This window comes from Mesoplodon mirus, assembly GCF_964341445.2.
Source record: "Mesoplodon mirus genome assembly, chromosome: 18".
NCBI classification, from domain to species: Eukaryota; Metazoa; Chordata; class Mammalia; order Artiodactyla; family Ziphiidae; genus Mesoplodon; species Mesoplodon mirus.
Window position 1 is genome coordinate 55,220,983 of NC_138994.1, and position 23,553 is coordinate 55,244,535.

A 23,553-nucleotide genomic window follows, 5' to 3' on the forward strand; every position below is an offset into this window, starting at 1 on the left:
TGTTTACCCCTTTAGGGACTTCCCTCTCCCTGGGAATGTGGAAATGAGGTCACCCGGAGTCAGCTGCCAGGAAAATGGGCCAGGTGGGGTAGTGGGAGGACCAAAGGAAGCAGTCGAGTCTGGGCCCTGCCGCACCCCCTCCGAGGGTGTGGCCAGTGGGGCGTTGTTGGCCCCTCTGAGGCCTGGAAGGGCCCCACGGGTACTGATGCTTGGCCTTCTCACCAGCTGTTGAATTCAGCTCGTGCCGACTTGCTACAGAGGAAGACGTGACTTTGGGGCCTGCTGGCGGGTGAAGGCTGCTCCTGAGGCTGGAGAAGGCGGCCCCACAGGCAGGCTTTGTGCCTCCAGGCTCCCACTTCCAGCCTGGGCCGGCGGCATCCAGCCCTAGCCAGAGACATGGGTGGGGGGCTGGAGAACCCTGGTGCCGCAGACCTGCCCTGCCGGAGCGGCTGGCTGGAGCATGTTTGCCCAGCCTTGGGCCTCAGAACTCTCCAGAAACCCTCTTGAGGATGACCTACCTCCTGGCCTCCTGTCTGTCCGGGATCTCACCAGCTGACTAGCCAGGGACCCATGGGCTGCAGGGGCAGCTCGGCTTCTGCAACACGCAGCCCCGAAGGAGGCCGGATCAGGATTGAATGCTTCCACAGCTGCCAGCTCTTTGGTGCCTGTGAAAATTGTCACGTGTGGTCCTTAGAGTAGCCTCTGAGGTAGGGGTGACCGTCCCCATTCTGTAGGTAAGGAGTCAGGAGCTCAGAGATCACTTGCCTAAGGTCACACTGCTTGTGAGTGGCCAGGCCAGCCAGGACTAAAAACCTAGTCTGCCAGGCTCCAGAGCAGCACCGTCACCCAGCCCTGCTCACAGGGGTGTCCTGGGGCCCCTCCAGGTGACCTGGAGTGCGCTGGACATATGCCAGCCATGCCCGTGTGGCCCTGGCAGGACAGGGAGCTCCATGTGCAGGACTGGCTCTGGGTCCTGAGGAACAGAGCCCTAGGGACATGAGTCACCCACAGATGTTGCCTGGAGCTACCTGCTGAGGACACTGTCCCTTCCCTAAAGGCCCCCCCCAAAAATCAGACACCCCCCCTTTTCTGTGAAATCCCATTACCCACTCCCCTGATCCTGCCACCCCTCCACAGCAGGCCTAGGATCCGGGACCACCAGGTGTCCTCTGACGCCCGAGGAGCTCGCTGCTGCGGAGGGAGGTCTGGATGTGGACCAGGTGGCCTGGGGCGTGCTGGCAGCTCTCGGGGTTCTCGGCCGAGAAGTGCCCACGAGCAGGCGGTGCCCCGTGGAGCGATGTCCTCCTCCTCCCCCCACCTTCCCCCAGCTCCATCCCGGGGCTGCCACAGCCCAGTTTCCTGCTGTCGGGAATCGGCCTGGGGTTTGTCTGGGAACTCTGGAATCTTGGAGCAACAGGAGAATCTGCCTCACCACGTCCAGGCATATTACTTTTTAGCTCTTGCACATTGCCCAGAGTTCTTCCTCTTCACGGAAGCACCTGTGACACAGGGGCTCCATGGGGACCCCGACCAGCCCAGGGCCCTGACTGGAGGGTACCTGGGCCTCAGGAAGCCCCTGCTTTCAGGTGCAGCATCTTCCCAGGCCTTCTGGAAACCCCGTGAGGACGGTACTTTTATTATGGATGAGTTATTCCTCTTCCTCTGTAACTTTATCTAAAAAATATAAAAGAAACTGGCTCAGAAGGGTTTCTGATGTGACTTTGGTTCTCCCAGCCAGGGAATGATGGCTCCAGGTGGGGTGAGGGGTTGCCTTCCAGCACCTTCCAGCGGCCATCCCTGCTTGCCTCCCTCCCTGAGCTGTCTGGGATCAGAGCAGGCTGTCCCCCAACCTCAGCAGTGCTGCCTCCCCACCCCACCCAGTGCTACACTCAGCCCTTCCCTGGAGGGCCAGGGAGAGTGGAAGCTGGGCTGGGACCCAAGCCCCCAGGAAGGAGCACGGGTGACAGGGCCACTTTTGTCCAGGAAAGAAGCCAAACTGGTACCATCCCAGACTAACCAAGGTATACAGTTAGTTACTTTTCTTATAGCTGTCTTTATATTATTTATATTGGGGGGGGGGGAAACTACAGATCTTAGTGGGATGTAACCCCGTTGTATAGATAAGTGGAAACTGCATTTAATACACCTAACCTACCAAACATCCTAACTTCGCCTAGAATACCTTAAACAAAATCACCCAGCACAAAGCCTATTTTTAAATTAAGTGTTGGATAGCTCATGTAATTGATTGAACGCTGTACCAAAAGTGAAAAACAATGGTTGTAAGCATATCAGTGGTTCACCCCCGTGATCGGGTGGCTGGCGGGGAGCTGCGGCCGCCCAGCATCAGGAGAGCGTCAGACCACACACATCGCTAGCCCGGGAAAAGAGCAAAATTCCAACTTTGAAGTACAGTTTCTACGGAATGCCTATCACTTTCACTCCATTGTAAAGTCAAAAAATCGTAGGTCGAGCCATAGCCATCGTAAGTTGGAGGACCGTCTGCACTAGAAATGGTTTTGAAGTTGTAGTTAAAATTTCCACTTGCCTTGGGCAACCAGTTGTGGCTTGAATGAAGAGGTTGACGTAGGGAGAGCAGCCGCCGTTTTTTAAGGGAAAAGGCTGGCGTGTCGAGAGCGTGTGTGCACACGTGTGTAGCAGAGGGGGGTGTCGGGGTGGGTGAGGGGCTGGGACTCCGCACGTCGGGAGGCTGGCTCCAGGTCTCAGGTCCCTCTGTAGCTGGGAAGTTCCAGGCAGTCCCCTCCCTCTCCGAGTCTCATCTTCCCTGTGTGTCAGATGGAGAAGATGAATCCTTCATCCTGCCCTGTACACTCCCCGGAGCCCTCCCAGGGCTGCTGTGAGAGGTGAACGGTGTGTGTGGGAGACAGACAGGATGCTTTGTCAAGTGTGAAGGGCCGGACAGGTGTGGACTCTGCTTAGTCAGAGGGTAAAAATATGCCCAGGAGGGGTTGGTCTAGTTGGGAGGGAGGGACCCCTGTGGGGTGTCTGACCCCTCCTGCCGCCCCTGCTGTGGCTGAGACAGGCCACCCAAGACCGCTCTTTCCACCCCGGGCAGGGCCTTGGGCCAGGTGTCAGGAGTTATGGGTATGTCACCGTGGGACCTCAGGTGAGGGGGTTGGTCCCCACCTGTGTACCATGGGTTGGGTGTTGGGAACAGAGTGCTTGGCAGAAACGTGGCCTCCGTATCTCAGTGTCCAGTGAGGCAGACATGAGTTGGCCAGAAGCCAAGCCAGATGCTTAATCACAGGTGCTGGGCTCCACTTGGCCCCCCGCCTGCCTTCTGGGGGCAGGGTGGGCGGCAGCCTCTTGCGGGCCCCTGCTGACGCGGTTCCAGGGGGAAAGCATGGGCGTTGGTGACTCACAGTCCAGTCCCAGCCCCACCACTGACTCCCACGCAGCCCCAAGCAAGTCACTTCACCTCCCTACACAGAGGGGGAAGGAGACCCACCTTTCAGGGCTGTGAAGACGAGAAGAAACACCCACTTGCAAAGTGACCAAGCCCCCTTGTGAGCCACAGAGCAGGGACTCCCAGCCAGTGCTGCCTTTCCCCTGCCATGTGTCTGGGAGGGTGAAAAGCTGCAGGTGGAGGAACAGAACACACGCCTTGCTTCTCCACGAGCCCCAGCTCTCCACGGAGGGCCTCTCTCCGGGTGACCACACACTAGCCCGGACCACTCCCTGCTGGGGGCCGGAAGGGGCGGCATGTGGAAGTCGCAGCATTAGGCAGAGTGCTTGGGCTTCATAATTAGTAATGTGTTCCTGTGATGCATCTCTCCTCATGGTCCCCATGGGGTTGAAAAATCCGTGAAGCGTGGGTTGCATCAGCGATAAATGGAACCAAGCGAGCGGTGGCCAGAGGCAGGTGGGCCCCTCTGCCTACCGGCCGGTGGACTTCCAACAGGTTACTCTCTGAGCCTTGACTTCCTCGTTCGTAAAATAAGGATGGGATATAAAGCAGAAACTAACACACCATTGTAAAGCAATTATACTCCAATAAAGATGTAAAAAAAAAAAAAGATGAAGAGTATCCACAATATATGATATGGAGCACAGAATGATTAAATAGTAATGATGTAAGCTGTCCTTGTCAGGGGAATATTTAATGTTATACACAGGGGGGTGTCATGGTGCTGTTAAAAAAAAAAAAATAGGGATGGGAATCCCTGTCCTGAAGGGCCATGAAGCCCAAATGGGGTAATATATTAATTCCTAGCTCCGTCTCCGGAACTCGGTGGTGGTTCTGTAAACGTTGGTTTCCCTTTCTTTCTACTGGGACAGCTTCGGGCTTGCAGACAAGAGCTCGCTTAGGACACAAGATTTGATAAGGTTGGGAGCTCTGTGGGATTGATTAGTGACACGTAGGTGCAAAGGGCCACGTTGAACACTCCAGGGGAGTTTAATTACACAGCCCCTCGGCCTCCACAGTCAGAGGCTCCTGGCTGCCTGATGCCGGCTTTATTGGTCCATCTGGTGCTCAGCCCGAGTCATGGCACAGTCAGGAGCCAAGCTCATTAATTGCCATCTATTCTTAGCGCTGGCGTGTGTCTTGGTGGGGACAGACCCCCTGGACAGCTGCACACGTCTGAGCGGGCACAGCCAAGCCGCTCGCTGACCACCTTCCTTGGATGTCCCTGATCCTGTTCTTGTCTGAGATGCCCCGAGGCTTTTCACAGCCCTTGTTACTGTTACTCTTCTTGTGGTCCTGGGGCTGGAGGACGCACCTTTAACGGGGGCCCTGCCAGCCCTAGCTAAGGAGCACGCTGAAGAACCTGGGGAATCGTTGACATCTCCAGTGGGAGCAGGTAGAGGCTGTCACCTCCAAGGTGCCTACCTCCTCAGGGGCAAAGCAGCCCCGAGAAATGGTCTGTAGAGATCTGCCTCTCGGACTAGGTAAACTCTGAATAAAGCCAGAGCTCTTCTCCTGTAAGATGGTTTTAGCAAAAGGTTTGGGCAAATCTTTATGGTGCGCTGACATTGCCGGGCACGGTGCTAGGCACCGAGGACCAGTCCAAAGCTCAGACTTGGAAGACCTAGAATTCTTGCTCCCCAGCTTGGCTGTGACAGGGCCGGGGCAGATCTGAGGCCTAGACTTATCCACTGAGGTCCTACTGTGACACAGCGATCCCTCTGTAAGGTTCCATCGCCATTCTCAACTTACAGAGGCCAGAACTGAGGTTTAGAGATGCTATTTGACATGCCCAGAACCGTGGGGGGCAGACCCCATGCTGGGCAGTCCCTGTATCACACTGCATCAAACTCTGCTAGGTCGTCAGAGTCATTGTCATTGGGGCTGTGTCTTTTTAATCACTAAGAAGCCTTCTCGGAGTCACTTGGCTTCCTGTGCAGACTTTGTGTTGGGGACCCTGCCAAGTAGCCCAGGTGCCCTGGATAATGCAGCTGGCCTGGCTGTGGCCCTTCTCCATGGAAGGCTGTCCCGGAGGTTCCCACCCCTCACTGGCCTTACACGAGAGGTCCCCAAGGTGAATCATCTGCCAGGGTCTCATACCCGAGGTTTCAGTGTCTGGGCTTCCCGGCTTCCCCGGGCTTCCCCGGCCCTGCTGGAGTCCTTGCGCTCTGAGGAGCAGTGCTGAGCCTCGGGGAGCCAGGCTCACTCGCGCTGCCCCCCTCTGTCTTCCCCAGGGCAGCGAGGTGCCAGACCCCACCTTTGCTGATGGCGAGCTCCTCCCCAGGGAGTCCGGCTTCTTTCCTGTGGATGAGGACGAGGCCATGACGCTGGCCCCACCCGAGGGCCCCCAGGAGTCGGACATGGACGGCCCCACGGAGAGCACCCGGAGCCTGGAGGGGCCGGTCGGGATTCCCGCCGAGGAGAAGGATGCAGGGCTGGGGGGCCTGTTCCTTCCAGAGGACAAGTGAGTTAAAACTGCCTGGAGCTCCACGTGTCGGGAGAAGGTGATGGTCACGGCCGGAGATTTGGAGAGGGAGGAGAGGGCTTCCGGTATCAGTCTTACCATATGAAATTGTCAATTTTTAATCATGTTCAACCTTCAAGAAAAAGGCAAGTTCGTATGTTTCAACCTAGTATATTTCCTCAGTGCAGGGGTTGGCAAACCCAAGGGTCTCTGGGAATCACACTGTTGAGGAGGGGCCCTTTGGAGCTGTTCATCCGTGTTGCTTCCCGGGGGCGGTCCATCCGCTGCACTGGTGACCAGCCAGCCCCAGGACAGCTGGTCGTATGGCTAATCATCTGCCACCTGATCATTCCGGTTGTTATCTGGGGCCAGTCATGGCCCCAGGAGGCAGCCAGCAGCAGGTGCCGAGAGATTTAGTAAAATTTACAGGAGAAAGAAGTGAGGAATGTGACTAATTCAACCCGAGGTGCTAAGGAGCCCAAGGACAGATAAATAAGTGAATAAATAAAATAAGGTGGAGATACCCAGCGACTTGATCTTCAGCACCCTGTCATTAACGCTGTGATTCTTAGATGGAAACCAGGGTTCCTCTGGGGCACAGTTTTAAAATCACTGTTTCCCACTCTTTGAGTGCACAGGCTTATCAGTAGGTTGGAGAGATCCCAGTTTATGAGTAAGGATACACAGAAACTGCTGCACAACGACTCAAGGGAAGATATGTTTCGGCAGGTGATGAGTTAGTTGTACTTCTTTGTTCTTAGGTTGTAGACAGGGTTCAGCCAGGCACTGACTCTGTCCCAGGCCACACTGGGTCACCCGTGAGAGGCCTGGGGTCTCTGACCTGTGTTCTGTGGCATTAGGCTTCTTTGGACTAGAAATCCGCTCTGTGGACTAGGAGAAGCATCCTGCCTACAGGCTCGCTGTTGTTTATTTTTAAACCTCATTCATTGTTGGAGCATAAGCACTTACACAGGACTTGAAAAAGGGAGGAAAAGTGAGAATGAAGGGCAAATAACTTACTTTACTCGTGGTCCCACCACCCAAACCCAGGACCTCTTACCATTTAAATATTTTTATTTCCTGCTTTACCTTCTTCTGTGTAGACCCTTTACATGCTTAGACTTATTATGTCTAAAATTTTATATCTAACTTTTAGTTTAATTTTTAGTTTTAATTTTTAAAACTTCAAAATAATTTTTTTGTTTAGTTTTTAGTTTTAATTTTCAGTACGTTCTTCAAAAAAAACTTTCGCTTTTAATTTTTCCACATTACTGCCAGTATTTTTTACAAACCTATCCACAATGATTTGAGAGTCCATACTTTATGTGACCATTTCATTTACTGATATATAGTATAATTTAACAGCTAATTCAGTGTAGCTGTCTGTACACCATTAAGCTGTAAGCAGTGTTTGGCTGCTCTAGGGCATCGGTTTGAACATCTCTCGTGCGGAAACCTTTTCTGTGGTGAGGTGTTTCCCTTAGGATAAGGTCCCTAGAGTGCGCTTACCAGGTCAAGAAGTACAGGCTTCATCAGGCTCCTGGTATCTTGGCACCCGTGGACCTCCTGGAAGGTGTGGCCAGTTTGGGCCCCACAGGCTGTGGTGGCGCCTCGTTCACAGCCGACCCTTGTCTTACACTCAGGTCCCTGGGCCACACTCCGTCCGTGACCACGTCGGACCTCTCCACACACTCCACCACCTCACTCATCAGCAACGAGGAGCAATTTGAAGACTACGGGGAGGCGGATGACGTGGACTGTGCCCCCAGCAGCCCCTGCCCCGACGACGAGACCAGGACCAACGTCTACTCGGACCTGGGGTCGTCAGTGTCCTCCAGGTGGCCCCTTGGTCTGGAGTGGCATTTGGGGTCCAGGAAAAGTGGCAGAACCAGTCCAGCCTCATCCTAGCGGGGGTTCAGCTGGCGGAGTCGTGAGCTAACTGGGCCCTGCTCCTGTAGTGGGGGGGGGGTGCCGGGGGGCGGTGCTGCCTTTGCACCCTGATTGGGGGTCTGGAATTCCTCCTTCCTTCTGTCTTGGGGAAGAAACACAACCAACCTGGAAGGCCGAAGGCTGCAAGTGGCGTATTGATACCTTTCCGCGCAGCTGAGTCATTACTCTGACCTTAGCTCTCAGTTGCCTTCTCTGTGAAATGGGTACAACTCATTGGCTTCCTCTCTTTGAGAGCGCTGGAGGAGGGAGATCTATGGCTGTACTTCCGCCCCCCCCCACACACACCCCCACCCCCACAGGTTTTGGAGAATCTAGTCATAAGCTCGGCAGGATGGGGCAGGGCACCAGACTGGACAGCAGTTCAGAAGGTGATTTCTTTCCCTCTCGTGACCCAGCGCGGGGCAGACCCCTAGGAAGGCGCGGCACGCGTACAACAGCGAATTGCTGGATGTTTACTGCTCTCAATGCTGCAAGAAGATCAACCTGCTCAGTGATTTGGAAGCCCGGCTGAGAAACCTGAAGGCCAGCAGGTGAGGCCCTGGGGCCCAGCATAGGGACGGGTGGGGTGGGGTGGGGACCAGAGGGGGAAGCAGCGGGGAAGGCGGCTCCGCTCTGTCCTGGCAGGTGATCGGGGGCTGCTTCTCAGGGCCAAGCTGATGAGTGAGGGCAGGAAAAAGCCTCGCCCGCGCTTTGATCTCTTGCAGCCAGGGCAGAGGAGGGAGTGGGCTAAAGGCCTCTGTTCAACCATCCTCTCCTCTCTCTCCCCCTCTCTCCCCCTCTCTCCCCCGACCCCTCTCTGTCTCTAGCCCCAACCGGAAGATCTCTAGCACAGCCTTTGGACGGTAAGGCCTCCCTCAGGGTAGTGCGGGTTGAACGCGGTCCCCTTTCACTGTGCTCCTGCTGCCAGGGTGGCCGACTCTGTGCCAGCAGCCGAGACCCAGCCAGTGCCCTGCGTGCGTCTGCACGTGCAGAGGGGGCCGAGGCGTCCCCGGCGGTGCAGGCAGAGGAAGCTCCGCTTGCGAGGACGTGGGGCCGGCCTCCTCGCCAGCCCCATCCCTCGTCCCTTCTGCCCCTCTGGCAGCGGGCGGCCTCTCCAAGCCCTCCGTTGCCCCCGCCTCAGGCAGGCACACCAGGGGTGCCCTGAGAGACACAGCTGCCCTCACGGCTGCCGGTGCCTTTCCCTGGGCTCCGGAGCTGGCAGCTCTACCAGCAGAGGCCCTGGGCTTCCCGCTGGCAGAGATGGGGCGTGAGTGTCCCCGCCGGAGCTGGTCCCTCTGCCCCAGGTTAAGTCCTGCACAGCTGACCTCCTGGGCCTGCCAGGGTCCCGCTCCCGCTCTCCTGCAGACTCACCCCAGTTCCACACCCAGGGCTCTGGGAGCTGCCAGCAAGTGTCCAGGAGCTGGGGTGGGACAGTCTCTTGGCTGAGACCCTGGCTGCTGGCTGGGAGGGGGAAGCGGCTGGGTTCTGCCTCAGGCAAGAGTTACCTGGACAGCAGTGCCCGTTTCCTGTCCCACCCACCGACCCACCGTCCTCCCGTCCTGCAAAGCCTGGGTGGGTCTCCCTCCCCCTGCCCACCACCTGGGTCCCCAGAGATATAGCGGGAGCCGGCTGGGTGGTCTCAGGGGGCCCAGGCCCTCTGCCGGGGCTGTGGTGCCAGGCTGCCTGCACGGGGCGGTTTTCCAGGTGGAAGGAGCCAGGGGTGGTGGCTCCTCCACCAGCTCTGGTCTGTGGCAGCTGCCGGCTGGAACACCGGTGTGCACAGTGTACTGACGCAGCGGGAAAGGGCTCTGGTGGGTTGGCCATGTCTGCCGGGCTCAGGAGCCCCGCCTGCCGTCCTCAGAGCAGGACGATCTCTTGGGTTCAGAAGTCAGGCCACTCTTCTCCCCTGACTGGGTGAGGGCACCCTCCCTGGGGTCCCGGGTGCTCCCCCAGCCCATAGCCTGAGTCTGGACCCCAGTCTCCCCAGGGCCCCTGCAGCCAGACATGCCTCCCCCCACCGTGTGCAGGCAGCTCATGCACAGCAGCAACTTCAGCAGCAGCAATGGCAGCACCGAGGACCTGTTCCGGGACAGCATCGACTCCTGTGACAACGACATCACTGAGAAGGTGGGCCTGGGCGGGCCGGCAGGGACGCGACATGGGCATGCCCCCTGGGGTGGGGGAGGGGCTCCTGGCGGCTGTCTGGGGACTTGGGAGACCCTGTCCCTGCCCAGGAGTCGGGGATAGGTGACCCCGATCACACGGGCACATCCACCCCCGGCCCCACCCAGCACGACTCTTCACTCACACAGTCACGCGGGGGTCCTAGCCGTCAGTCCCACCATCGTTAGGTTCTCAGTCCTGTGGACTTAAAGGTTTCCTCCGCCCCACCCCTGCCCCCCTACGGTAGGTGAGTTTTCTGGAAAAAAAGGTGACAGAGCTGGAGAATGACAGCCTGACCAACGGGGACCTGAAGAGCAAGCTGAAGCAGGAGAACACACAGCTGGTGCACAGGTCAGGCCCGGCCTTGGCTGAGACGCGGGCATGGAGGGTGGTCCGTGTTACTGAGCCCCCAGGAGAAGCTGGGCGGCGTGAGGTGGGGTGGGTAACCTGCAGGTCCTTCTAGCTCTGAGGGTCTGTGATACGTCAGCCCCTGGCTGTGGGCCCTGCCCACGCTGGGTGCCCAGGAGGACAGGTCTTTGGGGACAGGGAGACGGGCAGAGCTTGACCTCGGCCCCCCAGTTCTGCAGCCCCAGCTCGGGTGAAAGGGAGGAATTGGGATCCATTTCCTGTCTCTCTCTGTCCCACAACGATGAGAGCCTGACCTCCCTTCTGGGGGAGAAGCTCTGCAGAGGGAGAGGCTGGTGTGAGTTGGGGGTTCACACCTGCCACCGGTAGGGAAGGGTCCAGGCATTGCTGCGCCCTCCATCCAGCAGGCCCACTGACCGTGACTCAGTGCGGTGGTGCGTGTATGGTGTAGTCCTCACAGGATGGCATAAAACTTGGTAAACTGATCCCCGTCCAGGGTCTGGTCCTCAACCTTGTAGCGCCCAAAGATGAGTCCTCTTGTACATCCCAGAAGTTCAGCTCCATGGAGGGACTGTCGCCAGTGAAAGGTGCCCCAGACTGATATACCAGCTAGGCTGCCAGTAGTGGGGTTACGATGTCCACAGTGGGGCCTGGCCTTACCCGGCTCTGGCAGGCTCACCACCAGCCAGGATGTGCCTATCTTTGCAGTCAGGGTGCCCAGTGAGCTGAGCTATTGATCAGAGGGGGACCAGCTAGGAAAGAAGGGAGCAAAAAGAGTAGGTGAGGCCTGAGGGCTGTTTGAACCACTGTGGCGAGGCCACCCCTCTGTGCCTGCCCTGGGAGAACCCCTTCAACTGCCAGGGCTGCCCCCTCCCGGCTCGGGCGGCGGATGTGGCTGGCACGCCTCTCCTTAGATGCCGTGGGGTCCCTTGTTCATCTGTCAGCAAAGCTGCCAGCCCACAGTCGGGGTGTCAGGGTCTTGGGGTCCGGGGCTCCCAGTGGTCGCAGCCTGGGTCGGGGGGAGGAGAGTCAGGCCACGAGAGCTTGCCCTGCACTGGAGTCCTTGCCCCTCTCCTCAGGGTGCACGAACTGGAGGAGATGGTGAAGGATCAGGAGACCACGGCCGAGCAGGCCCTGGAGGAGGAGGCTCGGCGCCACCGTGAGGCCTACAGCAAGCTGGAACGGGAGCGCAGCACGGAGATTGAGTTGCTGAACACCAGGTGGGCCCGCCGGATGGCCCAGTGCCCTCCGCCCTCTGATGCGCCCTCACACCCAGCTCTCGCCCTGTGGGCGGGCGCCGTTCCCATTGTATGGATGGGAAAACTGAGCCCCAAGGGGAAGCCTCCTGTAAATCTACTTTTGATACTTGAACACATGGATGTGTTCTCTAGGAAGCAGGTAAAAGAATGTTCCTAGTAGGTACAACTGGAAACAACGCTTGTCTATCAATAGAAGAATAGGTTAAAAAAAAACCCACAGTGGTCTTGCCCTGAGTCCTGTACTGGGTCTGATGTCCAGGCTTGGAGCGCCCCCTGCTGTCAGATTCTTCCCGACCCTGAACACTTGGGCACACTGACCCCAGGCCCCAGGGACCAAGGATAAGCAGGGCTGCTCCTGGGCCTCAGATATGGCTATTGGAACCTGCGGCAGGCAGAGAGAGGAGGACGGACCTGGGAGTCTGGCTTGGTCACCCGTTAGCTCCATGACGTTGGACATACTCGGTCACTCTCTGGGCCTCAGTATCCATCTGTCAGCCCTCCCTGGAGAGTGACCAGGAAGGCAGGTTGGCTGATGCACGTCAGAACACTGCACACAGGTGAGGGCTCTGATGATGCCAAGGCCCTCCCCCGACACAGGCCAGGGAGGCCCCCTGGGCCCCTGGCAGAGAGGATGGCTGCCCCTGCTCTTCTCAGGCCCCCTGTGGCCCCGGTCTCTGAGCTGAGCCCCCGGAGTCTGACAGGTCCAGCCAGGGTGGAGGGTGGGTTGGGAGGTGGGCTCCCTCCTTGTACCTCACAGCTGGCAGGCAGGTAGGTGGTCCCCTGCCTGCTGAGGTCAAGCAGGCCCAAAGGAACTTGGTGAGCCAGACCCCTGTGCAGCTGGGTGAGACCTCCCAACTCCCCGGTGCCTGAGACCAGCTTTGTCCCCTTTATCAACCGGGGCTTCATCTTAAGTTTCCACGGGTGTTCTAGAAGCTGCTGTTTTGCATCTGTTTCTTAATGAGGCAGGTACCTCATTAAGCATCACGTTCTCTGCCTGCTTCTGACAGCCGGCCAGTTGGTTGGCCTGGGAGAGGTGGCTGGGACACAGGTGGTGGAAGAAGACCGTGGGAGTGCGGACCAAGGCCGAGGCTGAGCACTGTCCCCTAACCCGTGCCCCTGTCCAACTCCAGGGGGCGCTGTTCCCACAGATGCTGCAGGCAGCGCTCCCAGAGTCTGCAGTGTGCTTTGTGCCTCAAGAGAGGTGGCCTCGTCGGGGGGTGGGGGGGCGGTCTGAATTCCCCTTAGGCCCTGGCCCAGGGGCTTCTCCTGGGGAGCACAGAGGGCAGAGGGGGCCAGGAAGCCCTCTCTCCACGAAGGAAGGAGGACATGACAGTGGGAAGGAGTGGGAATGCCCTACCAGAAGTGGCCCTGCACTGTCCTGGTGCCACTGGCCAACGGCCCAACTCACCTACCCCTCTTCTCAGGTCACCGAAAACTGACCTGGACAGTCCCTGGTGAACATTAACCCAGAGGAACCACTGCCCGTGGGCGTCAGAGGCAGCTGCAGTGAGCACTTGGAGGGCAGAGCCCTGGGGGAGATGCGGGGGAGAAGGTCACCTTCCAGTGGTGAATCCTAACAGGAGGGCCCTGCCCCAGATGCCACAGGAGGACTCTCTCCATTAGCAGAGGAATACCACTGCCTACCCCCTCCCCAACCCCGGGGGGGTTTCAGGCCCTAAGCAGTATGCAGAAAGAACCTTACCTTCTTATTCATTCACAAACGAGTGTTTCCTTTTATCCAAAAATAATAATAACTCAGGGTCTTTACCATTTTGCCTTGGATGACAGGAAGCTCAAAGCCATATTACCATTTGGAACAATTATTCATATTCTCCCTCTCTTTCTCTTTCTCTCTCTCTCTCTCTCTCTCATTTCTGGTATGTACCCTCCAGGGAGCGGAGAATTGCTGCAAACTCAAATTGTAAGGGAATCTCCATTTTTTACATTCTTGTCCTTCTCCTTTCCCCAGGGTGCAGCAATTAGAGGAAGAAAATACCGAGCTTAGAACGACAGTGACTCGGCTGAAGTCACAAACAGAGAAGCTGGATGAGGTAAGCAGCAGGTCCAGGCATTGCTCAGACTTGGATCTTGAGCCAAATCCACAGAGAGCCTGCTGCGCTGGCCATCGGAGGCCTTTAGTTTCTAGTTTCTGAAATTCTAATAAAATTGCTCTACCTAAAAAAAAAAAAAAAAAAAAAAAAAAAAGGCATCAAACATGAATAATCATTCATTTTTCCATATTTCTTATTTTCCAGATTTTCAATAGTCAATGTCTATTTCCTTGTATTACGGGGGAAAATAAAAAAAAGAAAGAGGTTAGCTTCTGTTTGGGGTCTTACCTTCTTTTTTTTAAATTCTATTTATTTATTTATTTTTGGCCGCATTGGGTCTTTGTTGCCGCGCACGGGCTTTCTGTAGTTGCAGCGAGCAGGGGCTGCTCTTCCTTGTGGTGCGCCAGCTTCTCATTGCGGTGGCCTCTCTTGTGCAGCACGGGCTCTAGGCTCACAGACTTCAGTAGTTGTGGCTCACAGGCTTAGTTGCTCCACGGCATGTGGGATCTTCCCAGACCAGGGCTCGAACCCGTGTCCCCTGCATTGGTAGGCGGATTCTTAACCAATGCGCCACCAGGGAAGTCCAGGGCGTCTTACCTTCTTATTCGGGTCCATCTGGCATCATTGAAGGGCTTCAAAGACCTGAGATTTTTCTAGCTGTGTCTCTAGACTCCTAGGAGATCTGGCCATTTCTTCAATCCGTGCCTCGGAGGGCTCTGTCCAAGGGCTGATCTGATGGCCCATTTGTTGAGGTGGCTGCCCCGGCCCCCAGCAAAGTCCCTGGGGCACAGCGGGCCCCCTGGGAACTCTCCCCCTGCCCCGGTCTCCCCGGCTCCAGGAGCGGCAGCGCATGTCCGACCGGCTGGAGGACACCAGCCTGCGGCTCAAGGATGAGATGGACCTTTACAAGCGCATGATGGACAAGCTGCGGCAGAACCGCCTTGAGTTCCAGAAGGAGCGGGAGGCGACGCAGGAGGTGGGTCCCGGGCCGGCAGGTGCCAGGGCTCCCCCCACTCCCGCATGCCCCGCGCCCCTGTTCCCGCCAACCAGCCTCTTGCCCCCGCAGCTCATCGAGGACTTGCGCAAGGAGTTGGAGCACCTGCAGATGTACAAGCTGGACTGTGAGCGGCCAGGCAGGGGCCGCGGCTCGTCCTCCGGCCTGGGCGAGTTCAATGCCAGGGCCCGAGAGGTGGAGCTGGAGCATGAGGTCAAGCGGCTCAAGCAGGTGGGCCCTGGGAGCCTCTGACCCACGGGATAAGGTGTCTGAGTCCCCTCCGGGTGGGTCTCCTGTGAGGGGCCGAGAGCCGTAGCGCCCCCTTCCCCGACGAAACTGCCTGCTCTTCCCGACACCCTCGTCAGGGCTGCTGGTCCCCGTCTCACAGCTCAGCCAAGGCAGTTGGAAATCCCAGGGGCTCTGCTCAGCATCCGTGAAAAGAAGCAGACACCAGTCTTCTGTCCTGGGCGCATGGGGTGTGGGAGGTGACTCTCCCCAGCCACCCAGTAGTGCCTCGCTGCATTGGGTTCTCCCAGGAGCAGACCCCGCGCCCAGGATTCCATTTCAGATGGTTTCCGGAAGCACTCCCATGATTGGAGACCAGTTGGGGGTGGGGGAAGCGGGATCAGGATAGGACAGTGACCCAGCGAGGGCGTGATGGTGCGGGAAGCCTGCACCCAGGAACTCTGAGTTGACCACCCCCCGACCCCCGGAAGCAGAGGTGCTGGAGGTTCTGCTCCCACAGCAATCCTAAACCCCAGCCCTTCTCAGCCACGAGGGGGCGCCCTAGGCCCCAGGTGTGAGCAGTTAGGAACCTTTAGGCAAAAGCTAGAGTGCAGGGCTGGTCACCAGGGTCTGGGCAGGACAGTGCTGGGCCTGCTGTACTCAGGAGCGAGGGTGCCCCTGGAAAGAACTCCCAAGAGCGGGATTCCTGAGCCCGGCTGCAGGAGGAGCCACGGAGATGAGCTGCCCTGCCAGCCCAGAGATCCAGAGCATCACTTCTCCTCACCAAGGGCCAGTGTTGGAGAAGGAGCCACTGGGTGGGCGGTGTCCTCACACAGGGCCTTCGGGGCCCCTCTTCTGGCTCACCCACCTCCAGGGAGGAAGGGGTGGCCTGGAGCCATGCCCCTGTCTGGAGACTTGGCTCCCTGAGCAGGGCTGTTAACTCCTCCTCAGACCCCCAGGACCTCCCAGGACCCAACCCTCATCCCCCTCAAGCGTGGCAGACGCCACGTCATCTGTGGGTGCCCTGAACGGGCCATGTCACGTGCCCAAGGGGTGGAGAGGGTGCTGGTGGCAGTCAGGGCGCAGTGGATGCGGCGAAGTGGGTTCCGGTGGGAGCTGGTATTGCCTTTGTCCCCCTCCCCAGGAGAATCATAAGCTGCGGGATCAGAATGACGACTTGAACGGGCAGATCTTGAGCCTCAGCCTCTACGAAGCGAAGAACCTCTTTGCCACCCAGACCAAAGCCCAGTCGCTGGCTGCGGAAATAGACACAGCCTCTCGTGATGAGGTAATGTGCCCACCGGCTCTTGCCGTGGAGCCTGGCTCCGCATCTGCGAGTCCTGCCCCATCTCACCTGTCTCAATGACAAGCCTCGGGCTGCCCAGGGCCTGGCCCCTCGACGTCCCCATCTGCAGTGACCCCGAGTGACAGGGTAGAGTGGTGAGGCAAGGAGACTGCGGGTGGAGTTAAATCCGCTCTGATTTCCTGTACGTGGTGGGAGGAGCATGGGTTTGGGAGCAGAACGGAGTTTTGAGTCTTCGCTCTGCCAGGAACGTGCCGAAATGGCCAGTTGATTTCATCAACTTATAATCCAGGGGAGGCTAGACGACCCCTCCCCCAAGTCAAGAGGGGAAGGACGCTGGCATTTCTTGGGCACCTGCATGCAGTATGTCTTCACTTAATCTTCTGAGAACTCGAAGGCTCTCTGAACACCTGCCTGTCACAGATCGGGAGATCAGGACACAAGATCACCCAGCTTACAGAGGGAGAGGGACCCAGGTCTCTAGCTGCAAAGCCCACTCTTTCTGCCCCACTGGGGTGTGCTTATGAAAGATCAGGTCTCCGAAATTCCCAGATTAGATTTCAACACGAATCGTGAGTCACTGATCCCTTACCCTGTGCTTGGGACACACAGCTAAGATCTGGCCCCTGGGCCTCAAGGAGCTCCCATGTGAGCCGGGCACCAGCCTCCAGCCTGCGGGCAGAGGCAGCATTTCAGTTACAGCCTAAAGGACACGGCAGGAGTCGACCTGGAGAAGGACAGTGGCAGGGCCGGAGGGTGGTGAGAGGGACATTCCAGGCAGAGGAAACAGCTGGCAGTCTTAAGGACTTTGGATGTCACTCCTGATTATAAATGCCTCTGGCCAGTGTTCTCTACCTTTATCAGAAAATCACCCATACCTGGACTCCTCCATGGGCCAGTGATATGAGACTCTCTGGGGGTGTGGCCTGGGCCTCTTCGTATTTAACCCTCCCTGGGTGTGACGCCCTAGACGCGTGCCCTGGCTCCGAGCGCTGAGGCTGGTCTTGGGGCACTGCCCGCACCCCAGCCCCGGCCCGGCCTCTCACCTCTCTTTCTCGTTCCCTTCAGCTCATGGAAGCCCTAAAAGAGCAGGAGGAGATCAACTTCCGGCTGAGGCAGTACATGGACAAGATTATCCTTGCCATCCTGGACCACAATCCCTCCATCCTCGAGATCAAACACTGAGACGAGGGGCTGCAGAGCGGCCTCGGGGCCCCTGGACCCCAGGATTAAGGGCCCGATCCTGCCTGAGGATGCGGCCCAGGCCGGGCTCCCACGCACACTGTAAATGTGTCTCTGGCCACGGTGGTGTAACGTGTACCGGTGTGTATGTGGGGAGGCCATGTGCACAGCAAGGGGTGAGCATGGGCCGTGGCCGCGGGCGCCATCTGCGCTGTGAGCCGTCCTTGCACTTTGTGGTCCCTTTGCGAGGGGCAGAGGGTCCCCGAGGTGGGCGGGGGCAAGGGCGGCGGTCAGGAGTTACTGTAGTGATGAGAGCTAGAAGCTTGTGTTTCAGATACTGGATAAAATGATTCTACCTCTGGGGACCAGGATTAAAAAGTACTCCAGTGAGACAGGCTCTTCCACCGCATCCCTGTTTCCCCCTGGGAGTGGGAGCAAAATTACGGTCTTTTCCAGGAGTTCAAATGCCTCACCAACCTCTTCGGCCACCTTTCAGGCCAGGTGCTTGAGCTCGGAGAGGAAGAAGGAGCGTATGGGGGGAACGTGTAGGGGCCCCTCACGAGCCGCCCCCCCCAGCCGGCAGCCCGTGTGAGTCTCGTGCACAGTGTGTCCCAAGGACTCAGGTTTGTGGAGGAGCTGGAGGGGCGACCTTCATCCTGAGAATTCTTGGCGTTTTGAGAGTTCCCTGCAAACTTCTCCATCCCTGCTCACCTACCTCTCCCTCTCTGTCTTTTTTTGTTTTTTAAGACAGTGAAAAATAAGCAGCGTTCACCTGGGTGTACATGAAGGGTTAAAAAAAAGGGGAAGGAGGCTGGGGACAGTCTCAGGCACGTGTTGGCGTTGGGCAACCAAAGACACATTTTCGGGCGGGAGCACGCTCAGGTCCCTGTCAGCATCCTTTCCCGTGGATGCCTTTTAAGAGAGGACATGGATGGACCCTTTCGACAGCTCCCTCGGGCTAGAAGTGGGCCTTGCTTACCTGTCCCTGGTGATGGCCTTGAGTTTGGATTTTCAGAATCCAGGCTCTGGGCTTGGCTCAGTTGGGTGGTGAGGGCCCCGTGTTCCAGCCTTTAGAAACACACCTGTACTCGGGTCTCAGCTGCGGAAACAAACGCTGTGCTGGTGGGAGAGACAGTTGTGGAAGTTGCAGGGAAACCTTAGTCTTCCATCCTGGTGACACATGGTGGAAACTCACCCTCTGGATCTTTCATGTGATGTTTTGTTCTAGGTGTCTGGGAGTAGATACGGTACTTTCCTTTGAGTTTTCCAATGTGTCTCAGTTTTGTATGGCTTGTGAATTGTTTCCTTAATCCAAATACATATAAACAATGTATGGTCTTATTTCCCCCCCTGCAGTTTCTTGTTTCCTTCAGCACTTCTAGTGTGAGCAGGAAAGCTTGGGCATCTTGGGGAGGGGTGTATGCAAAGGAGCGAGGGCAGGAGAGGGTGAAGAGGGGACCTAGGGCCTCGAGTGTGTTCCCGCTCACAGAGCAGGGCTATGGCCAGGACTGATCTTCATCCCATTCCAGGCAACGTTTGCTTTTGTTGGATTTCGTGATTTCTTTCTAAGCGTAGGTAGGCATGGGATTTGTTTCCTGCAGCAAATCATGGGGCTGCATTGGTCTGATCCAGGACTTTGGGGCTGCCCACACCAGGAAGATGAGGGCAGGGGTCAGTCTCCTGGGAGTCTCTCAACCCCCGAAGGACACTGGTCTCCTTGGGCGCCCCAGGGGTCTGAGCAGAAGCAGCGGTGGAACGAAGGCACAAGGAGTGGGTCTCTTGAGAATTTGCTAGTAGCAAGGAATGGCATGAGTTAAAGGACAGGAAAGATGATGAATCACGAGGTGGCTTTGGTCTGGGTTTTATATGGGGAGGCATCCTGCGGAGAGGCCAGCCGGATCCGGATCCTGGTCTGTGGGGGGACTCACCCCAGGGATGAGCATTTTATGTGTAACCGTTGATGTGCTGTTTAGCCACCCTGATGTGGAATTCCAGGGGAGGCCGCAGAGGCCTGAGTTAATAAAGTCACAATGTGGGAAGGAATCTCTGCCAAGGGGAAAGCGGTGGAAGAAGCTGTCAGCCTGCAGGGGGCGCCACGGGAGCGGACTCCCCGCGGGAAGCGCACCCCCGCGGGAAGCGCTAGTCGGGAAGGCCCCTCGGGACCTGGTCTCTGGAACGGGCTGGCTGTAAAATGAGACTGAGTTCCACTTAACACACGCCCCATGTTAAATCCAACCTTCTCACTTCAGCCAGAATGTATCAGATTGGCTTTTTAAGAGCCTGTAGCTTTTTAGCCTGAGGGGGGCAGATGCCGGAGGGGTCCCAGCCCCACAGCCTCTGAGCAGGTTCCAGAGCTGGACTGACTGGTCCAGGTGGGGCAGAACTGCTCTCTTCCTGTGTTTTCTCCTTCCTTTGTTTTCCGGTGGAGGGTTCTGCTTTTCTCTCTCAGCGGTGGGGCTGCTAGATAGTATACAGGATGCCCAGTGAAATCTGAATTTCAGGTAAGCAAATGACTTTCAGGAGGTGTTCCCTGCAGTACTTGGGACACATTTTAAATGGAGAAGCTTTTAAAATTCTGATAACTCGGCCCAGTCCCCAGAGGTTCTGATTCCGTCGGTGTGGGGTGTGGCCCAGGCATCAGTGTTGTTTTTTTAAAGAATTCCCCAGGTGATTATAATTTAACTGGGTGCCCCATGTGGGTTTTGGTTTTGCCAAGCCTGGCAACTGTACCAAGTAGGGATTACAGTAACTTGTGTGAAGTTTAGAGGTGTTTGGGGGCGTGGGGAGCAGGCCCCGCAGCAGATTCACATTTTACATGACTCGGGGCTATCCTTGCATTCAATCAGAGCCCCAACAAAATTCGTTGAACCAGCAAGTGTTTTAAAAAAAAAATTAACTTTGAATTGCCAGAGATAGGCAAGTTATCTTAAATGCGTAGATTCTTCAAGAATTGTCAGAGGGAAATTATCCTTTATCTATAAACATCTAATACACTTTATTTCTCACCTATTAAAACACAAAGCTGGACAACCTCCCAAAGTACCTGGGCCTGAAACGGGTTCTCAACTTGGGCTGTGCATTGGAATCACGTGGGGAGATTTTTTAAATGCTGCTGCCTGAGCCCCCAGAGATTTGGATTTAATTGGTGTGGGTGTGGCCCAGGCACCCAGGTGATGGTAATGTGGAGACAAGGAGGTTGCTGGCCGGAGGCAGAGAAAACCTCTGTTGGGCTTGTTAACCCAGGTGCTGGATAACAGCGGGTTCTCCTGCTGGGATGTTGGTGGCTTTTCCTGTAATGATGTCGGATGGTGGCCCCCCAGGATGGGAGGCCAGGTGCCTTCAGGAGTGGGTGGATCCACCTGTTTTCATTAGCCTAGGGGTTAGCGAACCCGAGTGGGCCGGTCTCTGCCTGTTGCTCGTGGAGCCAGTGGGTGGCACATGTTGGGATGTATCAGACACAGTCCAGAGTGGGAGTAGAACGGAGTGGGGGTGGGGAAGGGGCGGGTGGGTGCTGAAAGCAGCCTCAGAAACAGCAGCCAACTACTTGCACAGCTGGGCCCGACGGGGATTCCCGCTTTGGGGGTTTTGCCTCTGATCCGTTTTCAGGCTGGGGGGTTAAAGGTCACCCCAGCACCTCCCCTGTTAGTAGCCATACCAGCATCCCCGCCCAGCTCTGGAGGCTCCAGGCGCTAATCTGCTGGATTCCTGGCCGAGCCAGGTCCTGAGGGTCAGGAAGGCTCTTTTGTTCCATCGAGGGACTTATAACGGGCAAAGGCCTTCAGGGGCCGGTGGGGCCTGGGGGACCAGGAAGAAATTAAGCCCTCTTTTTGTGCTCCGTGGGTATGTGCGTTTAATGCATTAGCAAGTTTAAACCTAAAAGCGAACTTTAGATGCCATGCGATCGGAACAGGGGAAGCATCGGGGTGGTTATAGTGCCAAGGAAACGACTGTTCGCCCGGCAGATCTATAGCAACTCCCTTTCAGGGCTGAGGTGGGTTTTAGATTAAGGAGAGGGGCCATTCGGGACTGCAGCCCTGGCCCCCGCCCCGGCCTTTCCTCCTTTGGGACTAGGCCAGCTCCTCTAATGCTATGCTTCAGGCTGGCGAGAGGCCTCAAGCTAGAGGGGCCACGCCCTCCTGGGTGACTTTGCGCAAGTCCCTTCCCTCCGCTGACCTTAGGGACCTCCGGGCCCTGCCACCGCATTCTGAGTGCGCCCATGAACGGGCAGGGAGCAGGAGAGGCCGGAGCCACGGGCCTGTTTCCCTGCCCTCCTGCCACGCCCCACCTACCTGGGAAACAGGCTGCCTTCTAGAAAGGTGTGTTTCTAGAAGCGTAGACCCTGCGAAGCCTGATGCCACATGACGTTGGTGCTCCGACCTCGTAGGCTCGTCTTTCCGTTGTGATTGTAACGGAGGGATGTCTGCCCGGAGCCAGCAGCAGGGGGGTGGCTGGGAGAGGCACCCTGGCGCCGACCCTGCAGGATCTCGGTGCTGTCGTCTGGGGAGACGTGCCTTCTCCGGGCCCCTCCGCTTTGCTGTGCTGCACAGGCTGTGTTTTGTCTGCATGGTTTGGGGTCATTGTCCTCGTGCCTTCTCTCCCCTGTCACCACTGTACAGGAGTTTCCACTGCCCCCTTTTCTACGTGCTCTGTTTACCCGAGCCCTGTAAAGTGTACATAGTGTCCCCTTTGCGTCCACGCGCCTCCGCCCCGTGAGGCCTGCCCCCCGCACGCCCGTCCACAGGCCCCAGCCCCGCTTCCTCCGCTCGCTCAGCCGTGCAGACTTGCTGACCTGGGACAGGTGTTTCATTGTGGTCTCACTCAGCCCGTCGTCCAGCCTGCCGCTGTTTAGGCACCTTGCACACTAGAAAAGCCTCACTCTGTGCAAAGCAGCTTCTCCCTCCCTGAGTCGGTGTCAGTACCTGTAGCCAGCAGAACGCACCTTCTTAATCTGGGGTGTCGGCCCGGCCGCGATGTCGTGGGTCTGTGGCCACTCTGTGGGCCCCTCGGAGGAGGCACCCCCGGCCCACGGGAGAAGCTCCAGCTGCGCAGCTTCCAGTGCTTGGCACTGGGCCTGGGTTCAGGGCCATCGCCATCTGGTGTCTACACAGCTTCGGACCCCAAGCAGGCAGAAGGAAGAGGCTTCTGGCTGCATCCCCTGCCTGCCACTGACAACCGCCCAGCTCTTCCTCATCTACCGAAGGTGCTCAGACCCGGGTGCCGTTCAATCCCTGGTGAGGTCAGGACCGCCGTCGGACCATGCGTCGCTGAGGACTGGCTCGCAGCCCGCTGGCTCCCTCGTCCCCGGCTCTTCCCGCTTTCTTGGCTGGAGTCTCCGGGGCCCGGGTGGGATGAGCTGCATGTGAGGGTTCATCCGAGGGTTTGTCGGGTGGCTCTGATGCATCGTGGGTTTTCACCTGAGTATTTTGCCCCAGGAGCCTCCGTCTGGAAGCAGGTTTAGCTTTGGGGCTAGAGTGAGACCTCCACCTCCAGGCCCCAGGGTGGGGAGAGGATGGGGAGGCTCCAAGGCTGCGTCCCAGGGTCCCGAGCTGCCTGCCAAGAAGGAGCAGGCTCTCAGAGGCAGGCTCCCTCGGGAATGCTCACGTACAGGCCCAGGTGTAAATAAACACTTTGCTGTTCTTGCCTGACTTGACGGTGTCTCTGTGGCAGGGGAGGGAGGGCGGAAGAGGTGAGGCCTGGTCCCAGAGCTCCCGGGGTCAGTCTCCCGTAGGAAGAGCGGGCCTCATCCAGTGTAGCAGGGTGGCTGGTGCCCCTGCGGGGGCAGGGGCTCACCCTGCAGACCCTCTTGATCCTTTCCTCGGGACAGCACCTAGGAGAGGAGATGGGCATCCCAGAAGCCCTGATAACGGCACCATCCAGCCCTCGGGGCTGTGATGTTTGAAAACGGTGTCCTCGCTGCAGCCACGTTCCCTTTCCCAGCGAGGGCCTCCCAGGGCTCTCAACTTGTTCTGGTCACTGACGGGTCCCCACACAGGCCCCGGTGCTATAGGTCTGCCCTAGTGGGCAGACGGTGCCCCATTCATCGGATTCACACGGCCTCCTGGGCTTGCAGCAAAGTCCTCTTCCACACTGGGCGTTCTGTGATCTGGACCTTTACTCCATCCTCCTAACGCACCTTTCCCTTCCCAACGAGGGTTGCCAGATGCTGCAAGTCAAGATCCAGGATACCCAG

General features: G+C 57.5%; 1 protein-coding gene across 2 annotated transcripts in view; it reads left to right on the forward strand.

Annotated features, from left to right (window-relative positions):
• RAB11FIP4 (RAB11 family interacting protein 4) overlaps positions 1 to 18,704 on the forward strand; it is a gene marked incomplete at its 5' end in the record, with an annotated part of 116,449 nt that extends 97,745 nt beyond the window's left edge. For both annotated transcript variants that reach the window (XM_082605588.1, XM_082605589.1), the window contains 12 exons: positions 5,662 to 5,891; positions 7,535 to 7,729; positions 8,237 to 8,371; positions 8,648 to 8,683; positions 9,848 to 9,947; positions 10,231 to 10,334; positions 11,429 to 11,569; positions 13,578 to 13,659; positions 14,498 to 14,635; positions 14,726 to 14,884; positions 16,023 to 16,166; positions 17,250 to 18,704. In XM_082605588.1, coding sequence (XP_082461714.1) covers positions 5,662 to 5,891; positions 7,535 to 7,729; positions 8,237 to 8,371; positions 8,648 to 8,683; positions 9,848 to 9,947; positions 10,231 to 10,334; positions 11,429 to 11,569; positions 13,578 to 13,659; positions 14,498 to 14,635; positions 14,726 to 14,884; positions 16,023 to 16,166; positions 17,250 to 17,366 — 1,581 coding nt within the window. In that variant the 3' untranslated portion in view covers positions 17,367 to 18,704. The remainder of the gene's footprint in view (positions 1 to 5,661; positions 5,892 to 7,534; positions 7,730 to 8,236; positions 8,372 to 8,647; positions 8,684 to 9,847; positions 9,948 to 10,230; positions 10,335 to 11,428; positions 11,570 to 13,577; positions 13,660 to 14,497; positions 14,636 to 14,725; positions 14,885 to 16,022; positions 16,167 to 17,249) is intronic.
• Between the last annotated feature and the right edge of the window lie 4,849 nt (positions 18,705 to 23,553).